This window comes from Topomyia yanbarensis, chromosome 3 (assembly GCF_030247195.1).
Source record: "Topomyia yanbarensis strain Yona2022 chromosome 3, ASM3024719v1, whole genome shotgun sequence".
NCBI classification, from domain to species: domain Eukaryota; kingdom Metazoa; phylum Arthropoda; class Insecta; order Diptera; family Culicidae; genus Topomyia; species Topomyia yanbarensis.
Window position 1 is genome coordinate 378,295,852 of NC_080672.1, and position 26,731 is coordinate 378,322,582.

The following is a 26,731-nucleotide window of genomic DNA, read 5'->3' on the forward strand; positions in this document are numbered from 1 at the left end:
GATTAGTTGTGGAGAAATCTATCCAATTACCTGGAATTGCTAACACCGGATTAATATTTGTGCATTTGAATACTGTTGTTGAGGCATGAACAAAAATAACAGATCTGCGGTCAACGTCTACAGCGCATCACCTTGAAAATAATGGTTAAAACACTATCAGCAGAATACACAGAGAATGTGGTAGCCCGGAGGTGCCCGAAACCTGTTCCCTTTGCAGGGTGTTCAAGAAAATTTGGTGAGATCAATCCAATTTATTGTTATTTTATAGTTCATTATATAATTCATACCATACCATAATTATTATATCCACATATCCTCTTCCCATTTTCCTTCCTTACTAACAAACTCCTCCATCCGTAGTACCTATGAAGATTGCGTGGGTTCCCCGCATCTTCTAAAGTAGGTATTCAACTAACATTTCCTTCCCTTCAGCGATCGTAAGGACATGGCCAGGTGTGCGGTGAACTATACCACTGTATCAACCACCCATGATGAGTGCGATCGTTTTTGCTATGCTATGCTATGCTATGCTAATTCGTTACTGATACTTTTTTCATGTATCTTGCACTTAGCAGCTGGGAAAATGGATTCTGAGATGATTATGACTTTCATTGGTTTAGTTTTCGATAAAAATACAATGAAAAAATAAATTCAGTTTGGACAGGGAAAAGTTTTTCTTCAAATTTTTTTTTTCCTTGAAAGTGCCCAACTTGAATTTTTCACGGTAGGTAGGGAACATAAATACCTATCTTGCAACAAAATATCATCCAAAACAAAAATGTTTTTTTTGGTAAGTCGACTTTACATTTTTAAAATCGATTTTTTTCAGTGTAGGAGACAATGAAGAATTTTATCAATATTTTTATTCAAAAATTTGACTAATTTTGTGAAAATCACTCCTACAACATTTTTTGTAGGTCATTTTTAGACTATAGCCATTTGAAAAAAAATTGGTAAACAAGTTTGACCCTTTTCAAAAGTCAGTCTAGATCATTTTTGGAAAAACTAACTATGCAAAGTGGCTTTTTGTGACAAAGTTCTCATGTACAGAAATTAAAATCTGAGAGGGTGCTGCCAACATTTGTTCGAGTTGGCGCGAAATTCGTCACTTGATTTAATTAGTTGTAGTTTCAAACAAAAATCTTGTTTTTCGGTTGAACATTTTTCAAAAAAAAGCGTACCGAAACAACATTCGGCCCTAGCGCACGCACACGAAAACTGAGAACCGCAATTTTTTGTGAGATACAACAGAACTTACTGACAGCAATGAAAATTATATGTACGCTGTTCATAATATTACCATAGCTAAGAAACAGCTGGGGGTCCGAATTGGCCCACTTCCCCCTATTATATAGATGTTTAAGAAACAGTATATTGATACTTTAAAAATAGTGCTGCCTAGTGCCAAAATAGGCTCATTATCGTATGCATCGATGCGTAAAAATCTATCTCTCAGAACACCAGTCCTCAAATTTTTTATTTCAACATAAAAGTGCCTCTAATCATTCAGATGATTCAGAAACACAATCAAATGAACCGCCCATTTTTGTTTGCAATGAATTAGAACAGCTGACTGCCGTGACTGGTGTTCGTGTGAGTAGCAATAATCTAAAAGCTTGGCTTGATGTGTTTGTTTCGTATTGCCTGTTTGCAAGCATGTAATAATCTCTGTGATATACTTGTTGCAAAAAGTTTATTTACTAACTGTGCTCTTTTGTTATTGTTTGATATCAAAGTATTCAGCTCGATTCTGTGTCTGTTTTTTCAAACAATTTTATTCCGAAGCTGACGGGGTAGTGTAGCAGAAAAATTATGTGATAACAGTGCTTAGTCGATCACTGGATCGGTAAGATCTTGTGTGTTTTGGAAATCAATCAATCGACTAGAGGTAATAATTTAGATACACATATCTCTGTTCGTAATTAATAATAGCTGAACATATTTACTCATTTTCTTTTTCTTTTAGCCTATTTTTTGGATACCAATCTGCAAGATTTTGAACAATTCAGAAACTGCAACAATCTAGGTTGGATTGATTTGAAAGGCTATGTAATCAAAATTTATCATGAAATGAATCTGATTATAAACCATATACGGACGTGAAATAGCGCGAAACGTTCAATTCAATATCAATTCTTCAAAAGGGCTAATGAGATTTTTATAAACAAACTTATTTCGCTCATTACTCCGCTGTCGAGTAGAATTTCATGAAAGACACACATGAATCAACATCTTTACCATTGGGAGAATCAATTTCAAATGTCTTCTGGGTTGAAAATATAACAAATTAAGAGAAATCAGCAAAGCAAAAGTTTGTTTACAAATCTAATTAGCCCTATTCTAATGTTGATATGGAATTCCGATTAGTCATCGCTACTCACTAACAAAGTCGAGAAGTGTTGTGAATAAGTAGTATTCTGCAAACTTAAGTACCAGAACTGATTATACCGATTCTACATTAGGCTTACTTGTTCAGGCGATATGATTACAATCGACCAGAGAAAATGCGGATGATAAGCTGAGGTTGAGTATAAATAGGAAATTTTTTCGCTTTCACGTGTAAAATGGAAAACAATGAGCAACACGCACAACCCGAAAGCACAATCAGTTTAACGGAGACGGAAAAGATCAAGTTCGAAAAAAAGTATCGTTTCTTCATTTTGGAACCGGCAGTTTTACTATTATTCTACGCATTGAATGTCTCGTGTAAGTAGCAAAAATATTACATGTATACACGATTAATAGAAACCATTTCAACTTCAGCCGCTGTCTTCACAAATCAAATTGTCTATCAGACATGCACGGTCACGTTGGGAATCAACCAGTCGGAGTGTGCCTTACTGGGGACAGAAAACGAAACCGAAGCGACAAAAGATTTAGAAAAGACAGTTCAACCGTACACAACAAACATTCTGATGGCAAAATCACTTATCGAATCGATAATTCCGGCTCTGTGTAGTATGTTTATAGGACCTTGGTCGGATAAATACGGACGGAAGCCGATTCTGCTTTCGACTTTCATCGGATCATTTTTCAGTTACTCGCTACTAGCACTGGTGTGCTTCCTCTCTGGACGGTACTCTATTGATCCGTGGTACTACATTTTGGCATTCATTCCGGCGGCTTTGTCCGGTGGGAACTGTGCATTTATCAGTGGTGTCTTCAGCTATACCGCCGATGTGACTGGTGCACGAAATAGGGCTGTTAAGTGAGTTTGGGTTTTGATAAGCTTCGATCTATCTAGCGGTGGTTGATCGTTTCAGAATGGGCGTTCTTGAAGCTGCAATCTTCGGAGGTTTACTTTTCGGAACACTAAGCAGTAGTTTCATTTTACGGTTGGCCAACTCCACAACGGTATTCACCATAGCTGCTGTATCGATTTCGGTTGGTATAGTTTACATTACGTTCTACATCGAGGAAAGTATACAGCGAAACGAACTGGATAGTACTTCCTACAAGTTTGGTGAGATTTTCCGCTTCGAACATGTTACGGATTTGTTTCGCACGTGTTTCAAACGGAGACCAAATTTTGACAGAGTCATTATTTGGCTGATCATTTTTGTGTTGGGGGCAAGAAATTTCGTAATGGGTAATTACTATGACTGGATTTGAATTCTTTGATATTTTTCTTAAGCTCATTTCAGAAGGCTCCGGAACCGTATATTTTCTCTTTCTCAGAGAACGCTTCGGTTGGACCGTGAAGGAGTTCTCGTATTACGATGCCACTATAATTGTGTTTATGATTATTGGTAATCTCATTGGCGTATATGGGGTGAAGAAATATTTTAGATTATCTGAAAGTATGCTAGCAGCGATTGGATTCTGTTGCTATGCCATCGACAGCGGAATCAGAGGGGTAGCCTACCAGCCGTGGCATCTATATTTGGGTAAGCGAAATCGAATTAAGTTCGTAGATTGCCATTCAAACGTTTTGTTTTAGCAATTGTGATCACGATGATGAAAGGCATCGCTGGCCCGATGGGGCGCGCTGTGATATCTAATACCGCAGCACCTAACGATATTGGAAAGATATTTTCCCTGGCGACATCCATCGAGTCACTGACTCCGCTGATATCGGCTCCGGTGTACACATATGTGTACAATAAAACTCTTTCGGTGTTCCCAGGTGCATTTAATCTCATTAGTGCGATAGTTTATTTCCTTTGTCTGTGTCTTATGATGTGAGTATTTGCGTTTAGTTAACTTAATTGGTATTTTGAACATTATTTCTTGTTTTCAGACTCGTTAGAATTTTTGAAGGGATGTTTCAAACGACTACTTACACATCAATTAACTAGAAGCAATTTTATAGCAAGTTTACCTTAATATATTACAGATTTTTATAGCAATATTTTAAATATATTTGGAAGATATCCTAGCAACTAGGAAACCAGTCAAATAATGAAAGTTTTCGTTTTACTACCTGAAATTTACAATTATCTGGAAACTGATCCGATTTTAGACTGCGACTCTGTTAAAATACTCAAACTGATTTTTTCGATTTTAGTTCGACTGCGAGTCGGCCGACCTTGGTGTTTTATGGCAACCTGTTAAGGCAGAAACATTGTACTTTTGCTACTAATTTCCTGTGGAAGTGGCGATTGTGCGTAGCCCAGAATATTAGTGTTTTGCTTGGAGCATTGTACAGAATCTTCCAAGCGAATGAGATTGTACCTACTAATTTCATTTTTCAACAGTAAACACCAACACCGGCTCTACCCTTCAGTGTAACAAACTGGAGAAGAAAATTTCACATGCTCGTTACTTTTCATGCTCACAGCCGAATGACATGGGGCCCTATTCTCACAGTCACGTCACTTGGTGACTAGAAGAAAATTTCCTAGGTGACGTGACTGTGAGAATAGGGCCCATGATTGACAAGAAAGCCCAAACACACCCCGGATATACTGCGCGTTAGGGAGTTGTTAGGATGTGGTGGGGTTGGAGCAGCATTGAGCTCAGCTAAACTTCTAAACATGCCATAATTCCGAATGCAGCTCTGACGAAGCGAGTCTGTGCAGCCTTTACTAAGATCCTAAAATTCCAGTAATCCAAGATTTGAGCAATAAAAGTACCAAAACCCAGCCGGAGTGCCAACCGACACATCAGGATTGACCCCAGTAACATCCTGATATCGGCATACTGGACAGGCGTGCTGTTCTACTCCCTGAGTAAGGAAGGATGACACCGACTTGAAATGGTGAGTGGGCTAACAGCTCGGCTGCCTGTCCCAACAAAACCCTGGCAGGTCTCCGGGTATGTTCAAAACTCGACACCAATTAGTTGGTGATACTAGGTTCGGATGGACCATTACCGATTTTAAGCCGATCCGCCTCATAACACAACTCCCCATGAAGGATAGTGTCAATCCTAGCATGACATCTCTGCTTGCATAGAAAACCATGGGATCACAAGAGGCAACGACGTACAACGAGTGAAGATAGCGGCGCGGAATTAGGATCCAATAAAATGGAGCATGAAACCCATACATACGATAAAGTAGGCGACGCGAACGAAACCACCACTAACGTGGGTAAAAACATTAAATAGGAAGTCGTTGGAAGCACAAAACGGAAGGCGAAAAACAAGGATAGGTCCGAAAAGTGAAAGCTCTTCAAGAAACGTAACAAAGGTGAAGCACTCATAGTCAAAGCTAACGATGACTCGTACGAGAAGGTACTGCCCGCAATGCGGACAAACTCGGTACTCAAGGAGCTGGGCTCAGAAGTTAAGAAAATCAGGCACACCCGCACCGAACAGATGATCCTGGAACTGGAAAAGGATCCGAAGTCAAACAGCTCAATTTATAAAGAGTTCACCGAGAAAGCTATGGGCGAAGCGGTGGAAGTGAGAGTCTTGTGCCCGGAGGAAACCATCCAACGTAAGGACCTGGATGAAATATTCGCGGATGACCAGCTGAGAGAAATTCTGAAAGAACAGTTCGAACTTGGAGAAGTGCAGATGACGCTCCAAATTAGGAAGGAATTTTTCGGCACGCAAGCGTCGAAGCAGCAAATAAGTCACTTAAAATTGGGAAGATCAAAGTTGGCATGTCCACTGAATATCAAGAGTTCGACCACCTGGCGAGAATCTCCGGTGGACTTGACAGGCGCCAATTATGCAGAAGGTACGGGGAAAAAGGTCAGTAGGCAAAAGACTCTCGGCAGGCTTCGAGATGTCTGATCTGTGCAAACGAAGAAGATAACAACCACGTTACAGCAGGCCCACGATGTCCGGCCTTCAAACAGGCAAATGCAACAAAGTCACAGTGGAGCAATCACTGCGACACAGCACAACACCTGCTGCGTCCATCTGTAGCGGATTTTAAATGCGATGTAGCTGCCAACTCGGTGCCATATCGTATCCCAGCCACCCATGGAAACTGAATATCAGATAACACAAAATCAGCCGAAGACGGGAAGATATCCATTTCAGGAAGTGGGTTATCGCGCTGATGAAGGCGTTGCAATCGCCAAAATCAATGGAGTTTTCTTTTGCAGCTACTACGCACTTGCGCGGTGGACAATCGATCGATTCACAGAAATGCTCAATAAGCTGATAGAAGAGCTTATCGATCGAAGACCAGTCGTTATAACCGGCGATTTCAAAACTTGGACAGTAGAATGGAACAGCCGCTTCATCAACTTAAGGGGGAGTAGTATACTAGAGGCTACCAACTACCGCCGGGAAGGTCGAGAATCAGTTATTGACGTTACCTTCTGCAGCCCCGGGCTGGTAGGAAGTTTGAATTGGAAAGTATACGAGGAGTACACCCACAGAGACCATCACGCGATCCGGTACACTGTCAGAAGCAATAGGCAGTCGGAAGCGCGTGTTACCCAATCAAACGAGCTGAGGTGGAAAACAACGAAGTTCGACAAGAGAGTCTTCGTTGTAGCATTGAGGCATGAATGCAATCACCTGTACTTCAGTGCAGAGTAAATGATAAAGGCATTAAAGGGCGAACACGAAATTATTGCAACACATTCAACAGGGCATAACTTTTTTACCATTGGGTAAAAATCAACCAAATTTTGCACACTTTCTCATTGATGTGTATTGTTTACATGCTGTCAAACTCGAAGTCGTGTTTTTCGATTCAACGGAAATGGAGGTGAACCAACGCGAGTCGAGAGAACAAATTCTTTCCAAACACCTGGAATTTCCTAACCTGTCGCACCGGCAGTTGGGAAAAATGTTGAACATTCACCATTCAACCGTCTCCAGAGTGTTGAAGCGGTTCCAGGAGCGGTTGACGTTGGACCACGGCAAAAGAGCTGGAAGAAAACCGGGACCGGAGAACAAAAAGACGAAGGGAAAGATGAAGTGGATGATTAAAGCAAATCCCAACGTCTCAAGCCGTGATTTGGCTAAAAAGATCGGCATGTCGCAGAGCTACGTCCAGAATGCAAAGAAGAGAGCTGGACTACATACATACAAGGTACGGAACTTCCCAAACCGCGATGAGCGGTAACAATCGACGGCTAAAACTCGGGCACGGAAGCTCTACAAGAAGATGCTGAGAAAATATGGCTACTGTGTGATGGACGACGAAACGTATATAAAAGCCGATTTTAAGCAAATTCCAGGGTTGGAGTTTTTCACCGGCAAGAGCAAGTTCTATGTGGACTACAAATTTAAGAAGAAGAAAATTTCGAAGTTCGCCTCCAAATATCCCATTTGGCAGGCCATCTGCTCTTGCGGACTGAGGAATGAGCCTTTCGTGACAAAGGGCACAGTAAATGGCGAGATCTACAAATCTGAGTACCTCAAGAAGCGCCTTTTGGCGTTCTTGCAGCAGCACGACGAATCTCCGCTATTTTGGTCAGATTTGGCATCATGCCACTATTCTAAAAGTGTCCTGGAGTGGTATGAGGCCAATTCTGTCCATTTTGTTCCAAAGGACATGAATCCGGTCAAACTGTCCGGAGCTGCGCCCGGTGGAGCAGTACTAGGCAATGATGAAGCGGGAACTTCGGAAGAGCAAGAAGACAGTCAAAGACGAGAAGGACATGTTAAGAAAATGGAAAAAACTGAGAAACTGGTACCGGATGACAATGTAAAGACTGATGGAGGCATCAAGCGAAAATGCGTTCAATTTTACACTCAAGGCTCCATCGATTAACTTTTCTTTTGATTTTTGAAGCAAATATATGTATAAAACTACCCTAAAATTTTGGTTTGATTTTAAAGATTATAAGAAAATTGGCATGACATTTTCGGTGTCGCAATAATTTCGTGTTCGCCCTTTAGCAAGAGCGTGCGATGTAAGCATGCCAAGAAAAGGTAAACAATGGTAGAGTTGCCAACCAACCTTCTGCTGGAACTCGGCGATTGCGTGCATGTTGCCACCGAGCCCTGAGTAAAATGCAGAGAGTCCACAACGTCGCTGAAAGAGCTGCTCTAAGATGAGCGTAAAAGGCGGCAAGAGCCGCACTTAACAAGGAAACCAAGCTCAGTAAGAAAACCTGCCTAGATAAGATTTGCCTCAACGCCAATTCAAATCCGTGGGGCCACGCCTATAGAGTTGCCATGGCCATGGCCATGGCAGTACCACCGGATAGGTGCCCGCAGAGGATAAGAGTTATCGTAGAAGCGCTATTTCCATAGCCTGAACTGACAATGCCGCCCACGCCGGTCGGGGATCAGTATGACAACGAAGAAAAATCTCGGGTAGCCAACGAGAAGCTGATAATGGTGGCAAATGTCTTGAGACCCAAGATGGCACCGGGACCAACCGGTATCACCAACGTGACTTTGAAAATATCAAGCCTATCGAGCCCGGATAAATTCGCGTTTCAAATGTGTATCGACGATGGTAACTTCCCCCACATCTGGAAGCGACAAAGGCCAAAGCTAGGCAATCCCGCTTGAGATCCTTCAGCATACAGGCCGATATGTCTGTCGGATACAATCAGCAAGGGGCTTGAAAGAGTAATCCTCAACAGGCTTACAACATACATGGAGGGAGCAGGCCCGATTAGAGGGGCAGGCAGCCAGGGCAATTGCCCTGGGGCCCGGGTCGCATTTGGGGGCCCGCGTTTTTACCCGGAAGATGGGTGAACACGTGCATTCATAGAAGAGCAATAAAAATAGCAATAGTAATTTCTTTGTAATCATTCACCTTATTAAATTGTTATATGAGAAAAGCGTAAAAAAAATGAAAACTTTATTTAATAGTTGACATTTGTTAAAACAAACGTTCTTAAGGGAGTTGTCTACTTTGTGTACAAGTTTAGAAACAAGTTTTATTGCTTGGATCGACGGAATACATTACAAAATATTGAGAAGCCAATTCAAAATATTTTCGAAGCAAGCAATAGAGCGCACGGACAAACGCATCCGTCCTCTTCTACGTTCGCTTCTTTGCTGGTGGTGCCGGTTGTTGGCTTGGAGTCACTGGGCTTGATTGTTGTTGAGTGAATATTTGTTCCTATCAGATCCGTAGATATTCGTTTTCTAGCCGTTTGTGGCTTGGCATAAGATAACGGTGTGCTGTTTACGGTTATAGTAGGTGGGTTTTTCTTAGCTGCTTTTGCACAAAGTTTTCCGTGGTGCAGTTTCTTTTTGTAGAATTCGCGCATAGGAATCCTCCATGGTAGCATAACCAGTGTTGTCTGATGACGTCTTATTTTCGGTTGATCCGCGTAAAATGGTTATGTATGAAAAAGTTGTTTTTACGGGAGCATTGTCATCACAAAAACCCGGGAAAATGCGAGTTGACAGCTCTTATGGAAACCACTTCTCCGTATCATGACATACATTTGTTAATCACGATGTCAGGGGCGCGAAGGGATAATTCTTGTTAGCACGTCTCTTTAGAGCCCTTGCCTATATATACGGGGATGATGTTGTTAACGTGGCAGCTTTCGTTGGTGTGCTGCGCGACTTCTTAATGTTTAATATGGTGCATTTGCAAGGGCGTTAACTTCTCTCGGACTGAGCACAATCTGCACATTTAGTAATTATTTCACTTTACGAGTAGCTGGTCTTACAAAAAATTTTCAAAAATCAATAGCAACACAATTCGTCTGCAGTCGTTTTTGCCGTGTATCTATACCGGAACGATTTTTAGTTTCTACTCTAGGCGAGATGAGAAGGTAGACTGACTTTAATTAACTGGTGATTAAAACGGATAATTTTTGTATTTTATAGCACGTTCAAGGATTTTTTTTTTCTAAAAGTGGATTGTATTGAGATAGAACAGTGATTTTGGGCCTCGCCTAAGTAACCACGAAGCATTATTTAATGGCTTTAGTTATGTTCTATATTTGCATACAAATCATATGCTTTACGGCTTCATAGTTCTATAGAGGTCATTAAAGCGCATTTAGTACCGGAAAAGGCGCAATAGTGTGCCAGAATAGAGCTAGTTCAGAACCTTAATGGCTGTCAGCAATGTTAATATAAAGCCGTTCACAAACAACTTTTCCCTTCTTTATCGATACAGCAAAAGAAAAAATAAACTTTCGATAATACACTCACCCTTCCGCTCTTCTTTCGTTTGACGTGCCGACTGTTTAAATTGATGATTTAGTGCCTATAGAAATGGGGTTCACTCCGCAGTTGAAAAGCTCGTCCCAAAGTGGCATACGCGTTTGATCACTGATCTGTGAGATTTGCTTGTATATTCGGTTTAATCCAAACTCTACCTGGACGGTTAGTTGAAATTACGAAAACGTGTATTATATTTGCAACTGGATTTTTTTCGAAGAATCGTACAGAATTTGCATTTTGATTTTACGTTTATTGCATCATCATTTATTACAGGAAGGCATACGAGTTTAGGTGATTATTGGAACGCATAGGTATATTTGTTATCGTTCGGTGTCTCAAAGCACTATAAGAAGATTCTATATTTACATTTGGAGTTTTCTATAAAAACTTCATAGCATTTAAATTCAAAAGTTTTTTAGCACGATGTCTATGTTCTGTATGTCGATATAGTGCTAGACTGAATGTTTCCTTGTATACGGCTAGTTAGCAATAGGAATGCTAACTTATAGTCAATCTAGAGTTTTATATTAGTGCGTATGGTTACTTGGGCGATCAAACGCGTATAACAAATTGAGACGAGGTTTTCGACTGCGGATTTAATTCCATTTCTATAGGCACTAAATCGTCAATTTTAACAGTCGGCATGTCAAACAAAACAAGAGACGAAGGATGGGTACGTTATCGAAAGGTAATTTTTTTTTTCTTATGCTGTGTCGATAAAGAAGGGAAGTTATTTAAAAAAACACAGCTCTACGTTAACATTGCGGACAGCCATTAAGGTGCTTCTGAACTTGCTCTATTCTGGCATTATTTCGTCTTTTCCGCTACTAAGTGTGCTTTAATGATCTCTTTAGAACTATGAAACCGTAAAGAATATGTTTTGTATGCGAATATAGTACAAGTCATTTAATAATGCTTCGTGATCGCTTGGGTATATTCCTTACCCCTAACCTTACCACTTCTCCAATCCTTCTCATCAGGAAAATCATGAAAAGACGATTCATTCGTACCATCTGAGCTAGACGCTACTGATTCCTGATTCGTGAGTATCCGCAAATTCTAAAACCCATCGCTATGGCAATTTTTCCCGATTTGGATACCATGGAATAAGAATCTTGCGAAATTCACCTGTCTGGCACGCTATCTGTGGATGTGGCAATATGAGCCAACCGCAGACTAATAGAAACCACGAACTCACGAGTTTCCAATGGCAGAAGAGGTACTAACTCATACTAAACTAGAGGGCTTAGATTTAAAAGGGCCCGGCAGTAATACAAGCCTTGGGGCTTGACGCCTGTCTCGACGGCCCTGCGAGGGAGAGAATGGCCTATCAACGGTCGTGGAAATAGTGGAGGCTGCGCAGAAGCAAAAGAGAAGACCGTTACTGCGGAGTGGTTACGCTGGACGTGAAAATCGCCTTCAATAGCGCTAGTTGGACCGTAAACGCCAATTCGATGCACAAACTGAAATTTCCCGAGTACCTCTGTAGGATTCTGAGCAGCTACTTTCAGAGCCGGCAACTGATTAGCGAAACTAACGTTGGAAAAAGAAGTGTAACCGTAACAGCGGGCGTTCCACAGTGTTTCATACTCGGTCCAACTCTTTAGAATGTTTTGCGGACGACGTGGTGTACCCAGTGATCATCGATTCGGTAGAGGAAGTGGAAATACTCGCCACGGAGGCGGTACATGCTGTGGAAGACTGAATGCATGAGAAGAAGCTGACATTAGCTCACCACAAAACCGAGATGGTTGTATTAAGCAACCGAAAGGCAGTGCAGCAGGCGAAAATTTCGGTCGGAGTATATCATCAACAGGAATTTAGACAACTGGGGGTTATAATAGACGATCGGCTAAGTTTTAATAGCCACAGCAACCACGCATGCGGAAGAGTCGTAAAAGTGATCTCGACGATATCTCGGATCATGTTCAAGAATTCGGCGAACAGCAGCAGTACAAGGAGACTACTGGTGAGTGTCTCCACAGCGGTGCTCATATACGCAGGACCTGCATGGGTGACGGCACAACAGACGTAGAGGTACACATCTCGGTTGAACAGCACGATCAGGCTGATGGCCATGCGGGTATCTAGCTCGTATTGAACTATCTCGTCAGTGGTAGCCTACGTGATAGCGGGAACGATTCCCATAAACGTTCTGCTCGAAGAAGAAAGCGATTGTTATAGGGATTGAGGCACGAGAGAAATCCGTAAACGAGCCCGAGCTGATAGCTTAAGAAAGTGGCAACATCGGTGGGATATCATTGCAAACGGTAGATGGACCATCGACTAATTACATGCCTGTTGGTCGGACACAGTTCTTGTCTTGTCATGGCTGTTTTAAGAAGTATTTGAATAGGCTCGGCCACGCGAGATCGCCGTTCTGCATCGTGCGGTGATGCGGAGGAAACACTTGTCCACTATTCGCTATTCGAGTACGACCAAAACGAAATGAGAACCATTATCGGTGAGGTCGTCAACTTGAACAATATTATCTAAAGAATGTGTGCGGACAAAGACAAAATGGGGCGGGGTTACACTCCAACCGGAATCGCCGAACCGACCTTGTCACTCGACAAGTCAATCAGCTGAAGAGAGATAAAGGAGACCTCTGGGCGCGACTTGGATGGGCTAGATTTATCGCCGGGGACTAGACTTAGCACACGCATCGTCGTCGATAGGTGGTCGGGGTACCTGAGAACCGGAAGTCATCCTCCCACCGGAACCACCGGACTGACCTCGGCACCTAATCGACCAGCATCGAGATAACGGTCTCGAGAGAACTTTCGACGTCGACGGAAAATTTCTCCATCGGAGTAGGCTAGGCCCAGCACGTTGTCATCATGGTTGGGGGACACTGAACCCATCGATGCGTGCACTGAAATACCTGGGTGTGATGGTTGACAATTACAACAGCCATGTCGACTACGTATGTGAGAAAGCTGCGAGGATAAGTAACGCATTGGCAAGGATCATACTGAATATTGGAGACGTCTCCTGCCGAATGCCGAGGTGCATGCTTTGCACTCCAGCGGGTGGCTTCAATTGCGCTGTCTACAAGAGGGCGACCGCAAGCCGACATAAAGGGAGATAACCCAGATAAATCTGAATCACTGTAACACCGCACGATAACTCTTGTGGCTGTCTACGACAATCTGTGCCGTCGCTTTGACTGCAGAGCCGTTATCCCTGATAACGGTACCTGGAAGGCGGATAAATAGGGAATGGCTGTGATACAAGTTATGGGCCGATTCATCATTCAAAAAGTGGTAGAACGCTCATGCCAAGGCTTCGTGATCGCCAAAATCAATGGCGTCGTCAGGTACGGCTGTTACGCTCCTCCAAGGTTGACAGTGGAGCAGTTCAGCCTAATGCTGGAGTAGTGGATCGGCCGAAAGTGTTTTTTTTTTTTTTTTTTTTTTACAATGGAGAAGACCTTTATGTCCTAGCCCAGTACACGTGCTAACGGTAGGGTCCAATCTACCACACGGGGTGCACTGGGGGCGTGTCGGACTCGAATGGTGACCAGCCATTAATACCGACTAAACTCCATTGGGCTCCGCCATCATTCCTCCCAGGAACTACCTCTCGGTATTACTTCTGGGGGGATGGCTGTACTCAATGTACTCATTCACTCTCACTCGCGCGATCATACATCCTGTATGAGGCTTACTTGGGTGCTCTCTCAATCACACTTTGATTCACTCTCAAACACTCCCACATGAGGCTGACTTTTGTGCTCACCTTTTACGTTCCATGCGAGGCTGACTTGTGTGCTCACCTTACTCATTCCTTGCTAGGCTTACTTTTGTGCTCGCCCTACCCATACATGTGAGGCTGACTTGGGTGCTCACCCTATCACCTGATTCACTCTCAATCGTGCCACTCTATTGTACCTTTGTCACTCCCTCTGGCATCCCATGTGGGACATTTTTCTTAGGCCCCACTTCTGACATACCATGCGAGGCTGACTTTTGTGCTCACCTTTTTCATTCCTTGCTTGCTACCAACCTGTGAGGCTGACTTTTATGCTCACCCTTAACATGCAGTGTGAGACTGACTTGGATGCTCACCCTTTCACTCCTCTGCCACGCCATGAGGCATCGATAGCTTAGTTCCAACATACTACGCTACGACCCTCCCGTCTTGGCATGAGGCAGTCCACTTATACGCCTATACACTCACTCTTCTGTCTTGCTTCGGGGTGGCTGGGTTTACCCCTTACGCGGTTGCCATTCGCTGCGCCAACCTACCTCGGCATGAACAGACCATTCACTCTCTTATTTTGCGCTTGGCCTTTTTCGCTCCAACTAACCAATCACTAGTTAGCCGTGCCCGCCGTCTGTTGCTCGGTTCGCCAGATTACCTGTAGCCTACTGGCAATCTGGATGGTAGCAGCCGAGACTGCGTTCCACTTCTCCACCGTTTGACACATCCGCTGGATAAGGGTATCCGGGGTTGTGTCCCAGCCACAGACGTCAAGCATTGCTCTTCTTTCGACGTCGAACCGATGACATACGAACAGTATGTGCTCGGCAGTTTCATCTACACCTGGGCAGTCCGGGCAGACTGGGACCTCCGCGTGTCCGAACCTGTGGAGGTACTGACGGAAACAGCCATGGCCTGACAGGAATTGTGTCAGGTGGAAGTGAACTTCCCCATGGGGTCTTCCCACCCAGCTCGATATGCTAGGTATCAGCCGGTGGGTCCACCTACCTTTCGAGGAGTTGTCCCACTCACGCTGCCATCTGGCGACCGAGGTCACCCTGGTGCGCTCGCGGGCTCCCCTATTTCCACGTAGCTCAAAGCACTCCTCATCTTCCCGAATGACCAGCCCGACTGGCATCATGCTCGCTATCACGCAGGATGCATCGTGTGATACCGTGCGGTAGGCAGATATCACTCTGAGGCACATCACGCGGTAGGTGCTCTCCAGTTTCTGTAGGTAACTGGTTACCCTCAGTGCTCTTGACCATGACGGGCCGCCGTACCTGAGGATAGATACGGCAACGCCTGCCAGTAACCTACGTCTACTGGCGCACACCTTTGAGCTGTTGGACATCATTCTCGATAGTGCCGCAACAGCAGTCGACGCTCTCTTGCACGTATAGTCGACATGGCTGCCGAAGGTCAGCTTGTCGTCTATAATGACTCCGAGAGACTTCAGACTTCGCTGTGAAGTGATCGCGACTTCTCCCACATGGATAACTGCATGTTGTGCCGACTTGCGGTTGTTGACGATAACTACCTCCGTCTTATGATGAGCGAGCTCCAGGCCTCTCGCGCTCATCCATTCCTCCACCGTGCTAATCGCGTGTTCTGCGGTTAGTTCTACCTCAGGAATTGACTCCCCGTAGACCTCCAAGGTTACGTCGTCGGCAAAGCCGACGATCTTGACCCCAGGAGGGAACTTCAGTCTCAGAACCCCGTCATACATGAGGTTCCATAGCACCGGGCCTAGGATCGAGCCCTGCGGGACTCCGGCGGTAATCGGAACCCTTTTCTGACCGGCATCGGTCTCGTATAGCAGTACGCGGTTTTGGAAGTAACTTTCCAGGATCCGGTACAGACCCACCGGTAGGCTAAGCCGGTGTAACGAGAGCGCGATGGCATCCCAGCTTGCGCTGTTGAATGCATTCTTCACGTCAAGTGTCACTAACGCACAGTATCGAATACCTCGCCTTTTTCGTTGGATCGCTATCTCGGCAGTATTTATCACTGAGTTGAGAGCGTCCACTGTGGACTTACCCTTCCGAAAGCCAAACTGGTTGCTTGACAGACCGTCCGTACCTTCCGCGTACGGGGTGAGCCTGTTGAGGATGATCCTCTCAAGCAGTTTGCCAGTCGTGTCTATCAGACAGATTGGTCTGTACGCCGATGGGTCGCCTGGCGGCTTCCCGGGCTTCGGCAACAGCACCAGTTTCTGCCTTTTCCATCTATCGGGGAAACGGCACTCGTCAAGGCATCTCTGCATAGCTAGCCTGAACATGTTCGGGTTCGCTATGATCGCTGCCTTGAGAGCGTTGTTCGGAACTCCATCCGGCCCTGGAGCTTTGTTCATTGCTAGGGATTTAGCCACTGCGAGTAGTTCTTCGTTCGTCACTGGAGCCACCATTTCGACCGTGCCCGCACTGTCTCGTAGTGCAGGTGGCCAGGGGCTTGTGGCTCGAGACGGGAAGAGTACTTCGATAATCGTTGCCAACCGGTCCGGAGACCGTTCTGGGGGTGAGGAGCCCCCTTTGGTCTTGGCCATCACAATCCGGTAGGCGTCACCCCACGGATTCGCGTTGGCACTCTCACACAGGTTGTCGAAACACGCTCTCTTGCTGCTTTTTATAGCCTTGTTAAGGGCTAATTTCGCAGCTCGAAACACTTCACGGCGGTTCTCTCTTGCATCCTCGGTGCGAGCTCTTTGCATCCTACGTCTAGCTCTGAGGCAGGCTGACCGTAGAGCTGCAATCTCGGCACTCCACCAGTATACCGGGCATCTGCCGTTTCTTGGCAGTGTTTTTCTCGGCATAGTGGCGTCGCACGCGCGTGATAGAACAGCTACCAGCGCATCCCCGCTTAGACTGTCGGTGTTGGCCTCCAGTCCCAGGGCCGCGGTGAAAGCTTCGCTGTCGAAGTGATTGGACTTCCACCCGCTTACCTGACAGGGATCTCCCGCCCTCGGATGCTGCACACCATAGTTGATCTTAAAGCGGATTGCTAAATGATCACTATGGGTGTAGCCTTCGTCTACCCTCCATTCCATGCCTGGAGCCAGACTCGGGCTGGCAAAGGTCAAATCAATCCACGCCTCCACTCCGTTTCTACGGAATGTACTAGCGGAGCCATCATTAGCTAGCACAGTATCGAGTTTCGCAAACGCTTCCATTAGCGCTTGACCCCTGCTATTTGTACAGCGGCTGCCCCACTCCACTGCCCAAGCGTTGAAGTCTCCCGCTATTACTACCGGTTTCCGGCCCACGAGGTCCGACGAGAGCCTGTCGATCATCTGGTAGAACTGTTCTATTGGCCACCTTGGTGGGGCGTAGCAGCTGCAATAGAACACACCATTGATCTTGGCAATCGCCACACCCTCGGCGGAGGGGTGTATTACCTCTTGAACCGGGAACCTTCCCGTTGTACAGATTGCCACCATTCCAGACCCGTCCGACACCCAATTGCCGTTGCCGGCAGGGATGCTGTACGGGTCTGATAAGAGGGCGACATCTGTCCTCGACTCCGAGACCGACTGCCACAGCAGCTGTTGGGCTGCTGCACAATGGTTAAGATTTAGCTGTGTGACTCTCACGGCTTCTTCTTATTTAACTCGCCGAAGGGACACGAAGGTCCGCCCATAGCATGTTTATGGGCTTGCTTCTTGCTGGTGCAGATAAGGCACTTATATGCCTTAGTGCACCCCCGCTCTTTATGCCCCTCCTCGCCGCATCGACGACATAGCTTGCTCCTGTCTAGGCCTTTACATTCGTAAGCTTTATGGCCGGATTCTAGGCACCGATAGCACCTGTCCACTGAAGGCGGCTGGGGTATACTAATAGGGCATACCGACCAGCCGATCTTCAGCTTCCCTTTCTCGGTTACCTTTTTGGCATCCGCATTCAGTAGCCTGAGGTAGGCTACTTGGGTGCCAGAGGGTCCGTCCCTCAATCGCACAGAGGCCCGCTCGATTGTGACGCCGCATTGCTCCTTGACGGCTGCGACGACGTCTTCTGCGGTCGTGAACTCGTCCAAGTGCTTGCACTGGAGAGTTGATTCCGCACCTAGCGACCTGATTTGGGCGCCCTCGCCAAGGACCTCTTGAGCCAAGGCCTTATATATTGCACTTGATTGTGCGCCTCGCTTCAGCACCAGGAGCATCTCTCCCGTGTTGGTGCGTCTTACGCTACGCACATCCTGCCCAAGGGCCGAGAGGCTTTCGGCCGCCTTCATCGATTTAAGGACATCGGCGTATTTGTCCTTGTCGGTTTTTAACCACAAGGCTTCGCCTCTGTCCTTGGCCTTCCTCGCAGGCCGCGGTACCTCCGGTTTCGGTGCCGGCTTCTTCTTGGTAACCAGCGTCCAGGGGTTTGAGCCCCCCTGCCCCGGTCGTGTCGGGTTGCTGGTACCATCGCTCTCCACAGCGAGGTCACTCTCGCCCTCGCTTACCTCACCCAGGCGGCGTTTGGCCTTGACGGTTGCACGCCGAGTGGTGTCGGTTTTGGCACCCTCTCCTGGCGACTTCCTAGGGCGCTTCGCATTCGATGCCGTCTTGCGATTGCCCTTTCCCTTTCCCTTCGAGGGGAACTCGGTCGCCGCTCCGATCGACGTGGCTGCTCCATAGAAGGTAAAGGCCACTGTCTGTGAACCTCTATTAACCTTCTCTCTTTCCTCCCTATTGGAGGCCACTGTCTGGGTTTCTCTGTCGGGCCTCTCCCGACATTCCACCCTCTCAACATATGCCTGCTGTTCCTGTCTTGCGACACGAACAGCTTTCCGGAGCTCCAGAAGGCTCAACTTCAACTCCTTGGCTATGTTCTGCTTTGCGCTAGCGAAGTCGATTATAGCATCGAGTTGCTTCGCTACTTTGCGCATCGCAGCTATTGGCCCCTCCGATGCATTGGTAGGGGTATTGCCTACCGCTGCTGGGGGGTCACTGGTGCTTTCGAGTACAGCACTCATCGTTCCACTACTCTCCCCACGGGGGGGAGACCTCGCCAAACCACCTCTTGCGAAGGGGTTTGGCACCTCCGTCTGTTTATTTTTATTATTTTTATTTTGCTCCATGAAAATTCCCACGAGTAGCGCGAGAAATATATGTCCGCCACGCCAGAGCTCCGCATTAGCGTGGTAAGGGACGCTTACTGTGGGGGTTGCCCAGGTACCCCACAGGCTCCGTTAACGATCGAGCATCTTTTTCACCCCCTCGATCACTCATCCCTCGGCACGGGTCGCTTCACGCCTTGGAATTGGGGTTATGCCCTACCTTGCTTTACGTGGTGATCTCGGCCCGGATCATCACAACCATCCTCCTTTACCAGGGCTTTGGACCTGTAGCTCTGGATCTCAATAGTTCCATGTACGTATGTTATTACAGACATGCTACTATTGGGATCCGTCATTCGCTAGCGGAGTTAAGTTAGCGGCCGAAAGTGTATAGGTAGTCATTAGTCGTGACTTCTACTTGATTGAAGAGTATGCGAAAAGTATACACATAGCCGATTCGCTACCGATTCGCATAGCTTATACCGCGCTACCGTATAGAACACTGCTGCAGTACGGAGAAGAATGAGCGGCGAGAGAAAGCGGAAGACAAAAGGCTCCAACCGGGATCACTTCGTGGAATGTGGTTGATCTAACAAGAAGGATCGTGACAGCTTGTGACGCAACAATTCTGCGAAAATTTGAGCCACGCAATCGACCAGTATTGGTGGAACGAGATGCTTAGTACGCTACTCGCTGTTTTTCTCAGAGCCACCAGGCAGGCTTAAGGAGCAATATCGGAGCCAGATAGCGTTTCAGAAAGATAGGGCCGCTTTAAAAGGGAGATCAAGCTTAGTAAGTAGAAGTAGATACCCTAGGGCGATGCGTACCGAGGCGTGATGGCTAAAATGAAGGATCTGTCGACGCCAAGGGTTTCGTTAAACGCTTCCTCCTGAAGCACGATCCAAGTACCAGGCCCCCGACACCGTACGGCGAAGAAGAAGGAGCAAACATGGGCGATCGATAAGTGACTAACGATGTACTTGCAGAAGCATCGAAGTGATGCAAACCAAAGAAAGCCCACAGTCCTGATGGAATACCAAACGTGGTGCTGAAAGCTACGATCCAGACATGTTCAGGATGGTGCTGCCGCAGCTGAAGGCAACTTCATCGATATGTGGAAGGTACAGAAGCTGGTGTTGTTGCCAGCCAGTGAAGCTACCGGTCGATCTGGTCTCGTGTAGGCCTATTTGTTTGTGGGATATACTCGGAAAACTTCTGGAAAGAATCGTTCTTAACAGGCTGACGAAGTACACTGAGGGCGACCGCGAACTGCTCAAGATGCAGTTCGGATTTCGCAAAAGAGCATCACAGTGTATGCAATTCAAACAGTGCTCGAGGGTGCGGAGAAGGCAACTAAATGGAAGCGAAGAGGAGATCGATGCTGTGCTGTGATCACGAAAGGTGTGAAAAATGCATTTAACTGCGCCAGCTGGAGAGCCATCGCCGCAGCGCTACACAGAATGAGGATCCCCGACTATCTACGCCGGATTCTTAAGAGCTACTCCAAGAACAGAGTGCTGCTGTACGAGACGAACGAAGGGCAGAAGTTAATGCTAGTGACATCGGCTGTTCCTCAGAGCTCCATTCTCGGTTCAACTCTTTGGAACGGGATGTACAATAGGGTCCTAACACTGCGGCTGCCCAGGAAAGCGAAAATCGTTCGTTTCGCGGTCGACGTGTCACTAGCGGTGATGGGTGAGAAACTTGAAGAAGTGGAGGTGTCTTTGGCGGAGACAATGGACGCGATTGAGAACTGAATGAACGGAGTCAAGCTGCAGATAAATCATCACAAGACGGAGGTGTTGTCGGTCAGCAACTGCAAAGGGGTTCAACGGATGCAGATCAACGTCGGAGGGCACGTGATTGCTTCGAAGCGTGCAGTGAAGCAATTGGGAGAGATAAATTACGACCGGTTGAGCTTCAACAACCACGTCAAATGCGTCTGCGAAAAGTCAGCGAAGACAATGAACGCAATAGCGAGAGTTATGTCAAACGTCGGTGGTCCGAGAAGCAGCACGAGACGTCGGCTATCTACTGTTTCGTAATCGATACTCCGATATGGGGTTCCTGTCTGGAGTGCTGCGCTGAAAACCAAGCGACACCGCGAAAAGCTGAACAGAAATTCGTTTCCGGATGATAGCCGTACGAGTCGCGAGCGGGTGCAGAATAAAATCGTACGAGACAGCATGCGTTGTTGCCGGGATGATCCCCATCTGCATCACCCTGGGGGAGGATATCGAGTGCAACATTCGGAGAAGCACCAGAAACGTGAAGCAGATGGTGAGAATCGATTCGATGTCGAGGTGGTGGCAGGAATGGGACAATACGGAAAAGGAAAGCTTCCAAACCTGCCGAAGTGAGTCAATAGAAAGCACTGTGCGATAGAGCACCGGGTATGAGTCGTCGAAGCGCCAGATAACCGGACGCCACGATCCACCCGGAATCGCCGAACCGACCACGGCACACTACCGGTTGGCCCGATAGAAATATAGCAAAAACAAAAGAAGAATCGGTATCGGGAGAACTTCTTTTGGCGGGGAACTCTTCGTCGGCGTAAGATGGTCGGGTTTCAATTTTTTTTTAACTCGAACCAGACTCGAATCCAAAAACTTGAGAATTGAAAAACCCGAGCCCGACCAATTTAAAATTGAAGAGCTCGAACCCGAGAATGGAAATTTTGTAAAACACGAGCCCGACCCGAATCCGAGAATTTCAAAATTTAAAAACCCGAACGCGACCCGAGCCAGAAAATTTATATTTTGAGAAACCCGATCTGAACCGGACTTGTTAATATGGAGAATCAGCCAAACAAAGACCCAAAGATTTTTAATTTTAGGCGTCCGAGCTGGATCAAAGGCTCGTCTAAGAATTATAGAATCACTCGAACCTGAAGGTGAAACATAATCCATAGTACTTTTACAGCAAACGGCAAGTAGCCTAGAACAAAGTTCCAATAGTCTACCGATTGCCAGCACCTAGTTTAACCTGCCTAGCTGCATTTTTGTTTACTGGGAAGGGAAGCGCCCAGTGATATCTGCCTATGGCAAAATGAATTACTTGCGTGAAGAATTCGCATTTAGGTTTACAAATATTGAACGTCGAATTTTTAAATGTTCTGAGAAACTTATAAATCGTTGTTATCTTAACCGGAAAGTAGGATGAATCGGCGGCTAACGCATGAGGAAACAAAAGGCGTAACGATGACAGATTCAAACAAACATGTATAAAAAATACAATATTTGAGCATCAGAAAATATGACGAATTCTAGTGATTCAATGGTGGTAAAATTTAGTATGGTTATATGTGTCATCCATTCGAATCACAATGGAACCACGGACGTTTAAAATTTCAAGAACCCGGACCTAACCCGAAAAATTCAAAAAAAAAACCCGGAACGTTACCCGAACCGGAGAAGTTTTAATTTACAGAACCGCATCCGGGTTTCGGGTCTAAAAACTCGAACCCGTCTATTTCTACTAGACAGAGTAGACCGCAACGAGGCACCACGAGTCGTGGGTTGTCGGTCACCAGCGCGCCGGACAGTACTGTGTCGAGGAGTATTTCTGTAACCCTACTGAAAGAACTATCTACTAAGTAGTTGGATTGGAGAGTCTACTGTATACATACACATATTTTTTCCTGCTCAGGGTGTTTTTGATCATTTTTTCTGCACTCAAAAAACCTAACGTTAGGTAATTTTAATCTGCTGTCCTTATTTCACTACCGGAAAACAAGACGAAATAAGCAATTTAATTTATTTATTATTCTAAATAATTCCACACTACCTATAGACTACCTTACACAGTCTTTGTCTAGCCACTACTTACTAAAATCACGTCCAATAGCTCCATAGTATCGTAGCTCCTGCGGCGAATGGCCATTGCCGATTAGAGCAATCAAATTCTCACCCCGGTAACCGAATTGCCGCTGATAGGCCGCTCGCAATTGAAGTCCCCGCTTGGGATCGACCGGGATATTGTAGATATTCCGTTGAATAGGATGTCCCAGATATACGGTACGAAAGTACCGATAGATAGCCTTCACTCGCTGGGCTAGAGACGGTTCTGGGTAGATTGGACGCACGCCGTGCGGAGTTAACCGTCCCGGGTACTTGAAGTACTGAAAATTTTTGAGATCCAAGCTGTAGAAATTTGGTGGGTTTATAAAATTTCCTTCCGCAACCGTTGTCCATAGTACAACCGAAACGAGGATCTGAAAGGTTGATACTGCTGTATTGCAAATATAATTCCCATTTCATCAACACTCACTTTCAACACTAATCTCATTTTCACTCACTCACGCGATGCCAGAACTATTCAAAAAGATTAACGATTCGCGTTCTCTGCACTCGCCACTATTCATCGCCGACGACACTAATCAAATGAAATCACGTTGCCATGCGGTTCAAACATTCAATTGATACATTTTGCCACAGTACCTACCGAATGCAGCGAGGCGTATTTAGTAATTGCGCCAAATTCGTCCGCACATGCACGAAACTGACGAAAACAAGTTGCACTACCGGAATACTCATTAGTTAGCGCACTGCCTCCCACCTCATTGATATTCCGCGCTAATAATATCATTCCTCCCACGCAAGTTCTTACGCATGGTCTGTAATCGCTATCGACCCGCAGCAGGTATTAAGCCCTCGATTCGTGACCAGCTGCTCGTCTGCCTCCTCCCTTCAGGGCATACGGCATGTGTTACGGCTATTGGCAATTGCGATAGTGGATCACGTTCCTGCTTTTGGTGACATATTGTCAATTCCGAGATAACCTTAGTTGTTGGTCAAATGCGAACGAAACAAAAACGAACATCGAAACGTTTTTTTTTTTTTCATTTGTACTGATGCACCTTGAATCGGCGCGTTTTGGTGGCGCGTATGACCGAACAATCAAGATGTGGAGTTTGGAAAAGAATCGCAATATAATTACATAAGCCGATTGGCAGTTTGAAGACTATGCAAAAACCTTAAATTGATCCGGTCGGATTCAATGTCATGTGGTGGTTTCTTTGTTAGCCGGTATTTATACTCATTCGTATAGGCGCTCCCTATTGTTTCTCTATTTTCTCAAAGTAAAACATAATATTTAGCTTGTTTTTAGTCATTAACTGTATATTTAATTGATTTACATCAAATTGCCAAAGCAGAAGAATTTAAATATGAGAAATTTTGATACTGGTGCCAGTATCCATAGACAATATAATAATATGCTCACTAGACCGGTACAAATCTTGACTTTTTTGGAATGATAATTAGCTGCTCAAACCTTATGCCAAATATGCGATTATTCCAAAAGTTTTAGTTCGGCCATAGTACAGGATGCGTGCTAAGGGTGCGTAACGAATTTATGGGATTTAGTTTTAGAAAAATTACATCAATTTGAAATGAATGTTTTATTTTTTGGAGTAATTGAATTGTAAATATTTCATTCAAAAAAGTAGGGTGTTACTCATTTTTGCCATGTTTCTATTATCACCCTACCCATTTGAAGCCGTTGGTTAGAGCAGTGTCTGCCATCTTTGTTTAACGCATTGAGTCAAATGGTAGCGCAACAATAGGGGCACTCGAATCGAGTTTTCGTTGCGCTCAAGCACGAGAATTTCACTGTTTTCAGCGCATTTGTGTTATTATTATATTGGTTCTTAACAACGAAGCAAAGCGAATTAGTGAGGCACCCTGCTTAGTATGGTGAAAATAGGCTCGTTACCCTATCTCCTGACGTTTCGATAACTTTCGATAGGCTTTTACCGGAGCATCAACCAACGATATAACCTCTTCCACTGTACAATGAGGAGCATTATTATGAAGAAGGAGCCTGAATAACCAACGAAGAGCTGATAGATATGTCGAAAGTCATGAGTGTGAAGAAGACCCCAGGAGCAGACGGAATCTTAAATCGGGCTTTGAAAACATAAATACACGAGAACCCGAATATATTCATGGTATAAGTTGAAGAAATGCATCAAATAAAGCAGCTTCTCTGATAACTGGAAGTAACAGAACCTGGTGTTGCTACCGAAGGTGGAAAAACCTTCTGGAGATCCTTCAGCGTTTAGGCCAATATGTCTTTTGAATTCGGTCGGAAAACTGTTAAAAGGAGTAATCTTGCGAAATCTTCCAAAATGAGATACTCTGGTTGCAGTTGAAAATCGAAATAGTGCACTTGCGCCTTTCAATTTTTCTACTTTTTTCAGCGAGCGCAGCTAAAGCGCAACTGCTGTAGATGATTCTCTAACTAGTGATGTCTCAATGGCTAAGAGCTTGCGTGAGATCTGCTGGACAACAATTAAAACTAGTTAAATTGTTTTTATTGTTGGAAATAGATAGAAAAAGATAAAAGAACTACTGCCTCGATTAGCTAATGCATTGAACCGAGTCCACTAAACGAATAATTTAAAGAAAGTAGCGGTTTTATGGACAACTGCGCACTAAAACTCCAAAAGTGAACGCTTTATCGCAAGTGATTGTCACGTTTAAAAAAACTCAGATGTAATACTCGATATTGACAACTCTATTTAAAATTTTAAATGACAAGTTTTTGAATTGTACCCAATTTGAATTTCTGTATTAGTATAAATACTAGGCACCACATTCAAGCGTAATCGGCAAAAATATATTTTACTTTACCGAGAACGATATAGCCGAGACGACAGTTTTTATTTTTGCGCAATATCATTTTCATGCAAGGAATTCGTTTCGTATCAAAACGCTGTTGCGACTAAAATGTTGTGACTGGTTGAATCTATAAGTTCAATAATTTCGATTTCATGTCTTCAGCGTATGACAGTCTCTTGGTCTGTTTTTTGTTCGTTTTGTAATAAAATGAGAGATGATCAGAAGTCACGGACGAGGAAAAAAAGAATCAGCTAATCTAAGTCGCGTCAAGATCATCAGCTCTTCTATCTTTTCTATGCACTCAGAACGAGTTCTTTCGGAATTGCGCTCTGATCCTCTCAATTCTGTTTGAATAAAACGGCATTTTCAAAAACACCTTAGGTCTTCGTTACCCGTACAACGTTAAGTGTAACAACTTTAATTAAAATCGTTTCCCAAATTTTGGTGAAACAAACCTGTAATCAAAAAGCATTACAGCTTTCTTCAAGAAGTCATGTATCTCTTCCAATCTTGACGATGATTGTTAAAAAAATTGAGGTTATTAAAACGAACCAATTACTGAGCAGATTAGATTCAACATGTTTGAATTGACTTAGAAAGTGTAACTGCAAGCATCATAGCAAATCCAACTACCAGAAGCACCTCAAAACAAATAAAGAGAAGAATATAAAAACGCTCTTTGCACTTTTCATGCGAACTACCGCTTTTCTCTTTCACAATAAACCTCTTCACTCCGATGTGTGTGGCTCCCATGTGTGCATTCTACTCCATGGCTGCACACCTCAAAGAGTAGAAATAAAGAGGCTATTTAGTGCGGATCTTGGTCTCATGCGCACGGAAGCATAGAAGGCAAAAAAGTGGCTCTT

General features: G+C 45.1%; 2 protein-coding genes across 8 annotated transcripts; one reads left to right on the top strand and one right to left on the bottom strand.

Moving 5' to 3' along the window:
- The first annotated feature begins 1,649 nt into the window (after positions 1-1,649).
- Positions 1,650-4,396, top strand: LOC131688144 (tetracycline resistance protein, class D-like). Of its 7 annotated transcripts, none has more exons than XM_058972299.1 (8): positions 1,652-1,888; positions 1,967-2,401; positions 2,463-2,706; positions 2,764-3,208; positions 3,264-3,589; positions 3,645-3,887; positions 3,941-4,181; positions 4,241-4,396. In XM_058972299.1, the coding sequence occupies exons 3-8, from the start codon at positions 2,565-2,567 to the stop codon at positions 4,296-4,298; spliced, it is 1,455 nt and encodes a 484-aa protein (XP_058828282.1). In that variant the 5' UTR covers positions 1,652-1,888; positions 1,967-2,401; positions 2,463-2,564; the 3' UTR covers positions 4,299-4,396. The 7 variants fall into 7 exon arrangements, with proteins under 7 accessions (XP_058828288.1, XP_058828282.1, XP_058828284.1 ...); XM_058972301.1 differs by having other exon boundaries at positions 1,967-2,049; XM_058972303.1 differs by having other exon boundaries at positions 1,967-2,049; positions 2,477-2,706.
- Positions 4,397-23,062: 18,666 nt separating this feature from the next.
- LOC131688262 (uncharacterized) lies at positions 23,063-23,529 on the bottom strand. The gene is made up of 2 exons (XM_058972451.1): positions 23,512-23,529; positions 23,063-23,455 (listed from the first exon to the last, which is right to left on the bottom strand). Exons 1-2 carry the CDS (start codon positions 23,527-23,529, stop codon positions 23,063-23,065), a joined length of 411 nt encoding a protein of 136 aa, XP_058828434.1.
- Between the last annotated feature and the right edge of the window lie 3,202 nt (positions 23,530-26,731).

Excerpts from the sequence above, each read along its gene's own strand:
- LOC131688144 (XM_058972299.1), top strand. The coding sequence starts at position 2,565 with ATGGAAAACAATGAGCAACACGCACAACCCGAAAGCACAATCAGTTTA. Across the intron at positions 3,209-3,263 it reads GCACGAAATAGGGCTGTTAA|AATGGGCGTTCTTGAAGCTG; the intron begins GTGAGTTTGGGT and ends TGATCGTTTCAG. Across the intron at positions 3,888-3,940 it reads GCCGTGGCATCTATATTTGG|CAATTGTGATCACGATGATG; the intron begins GTAAGCGAAATC and ends GTTTTGTTTTAG.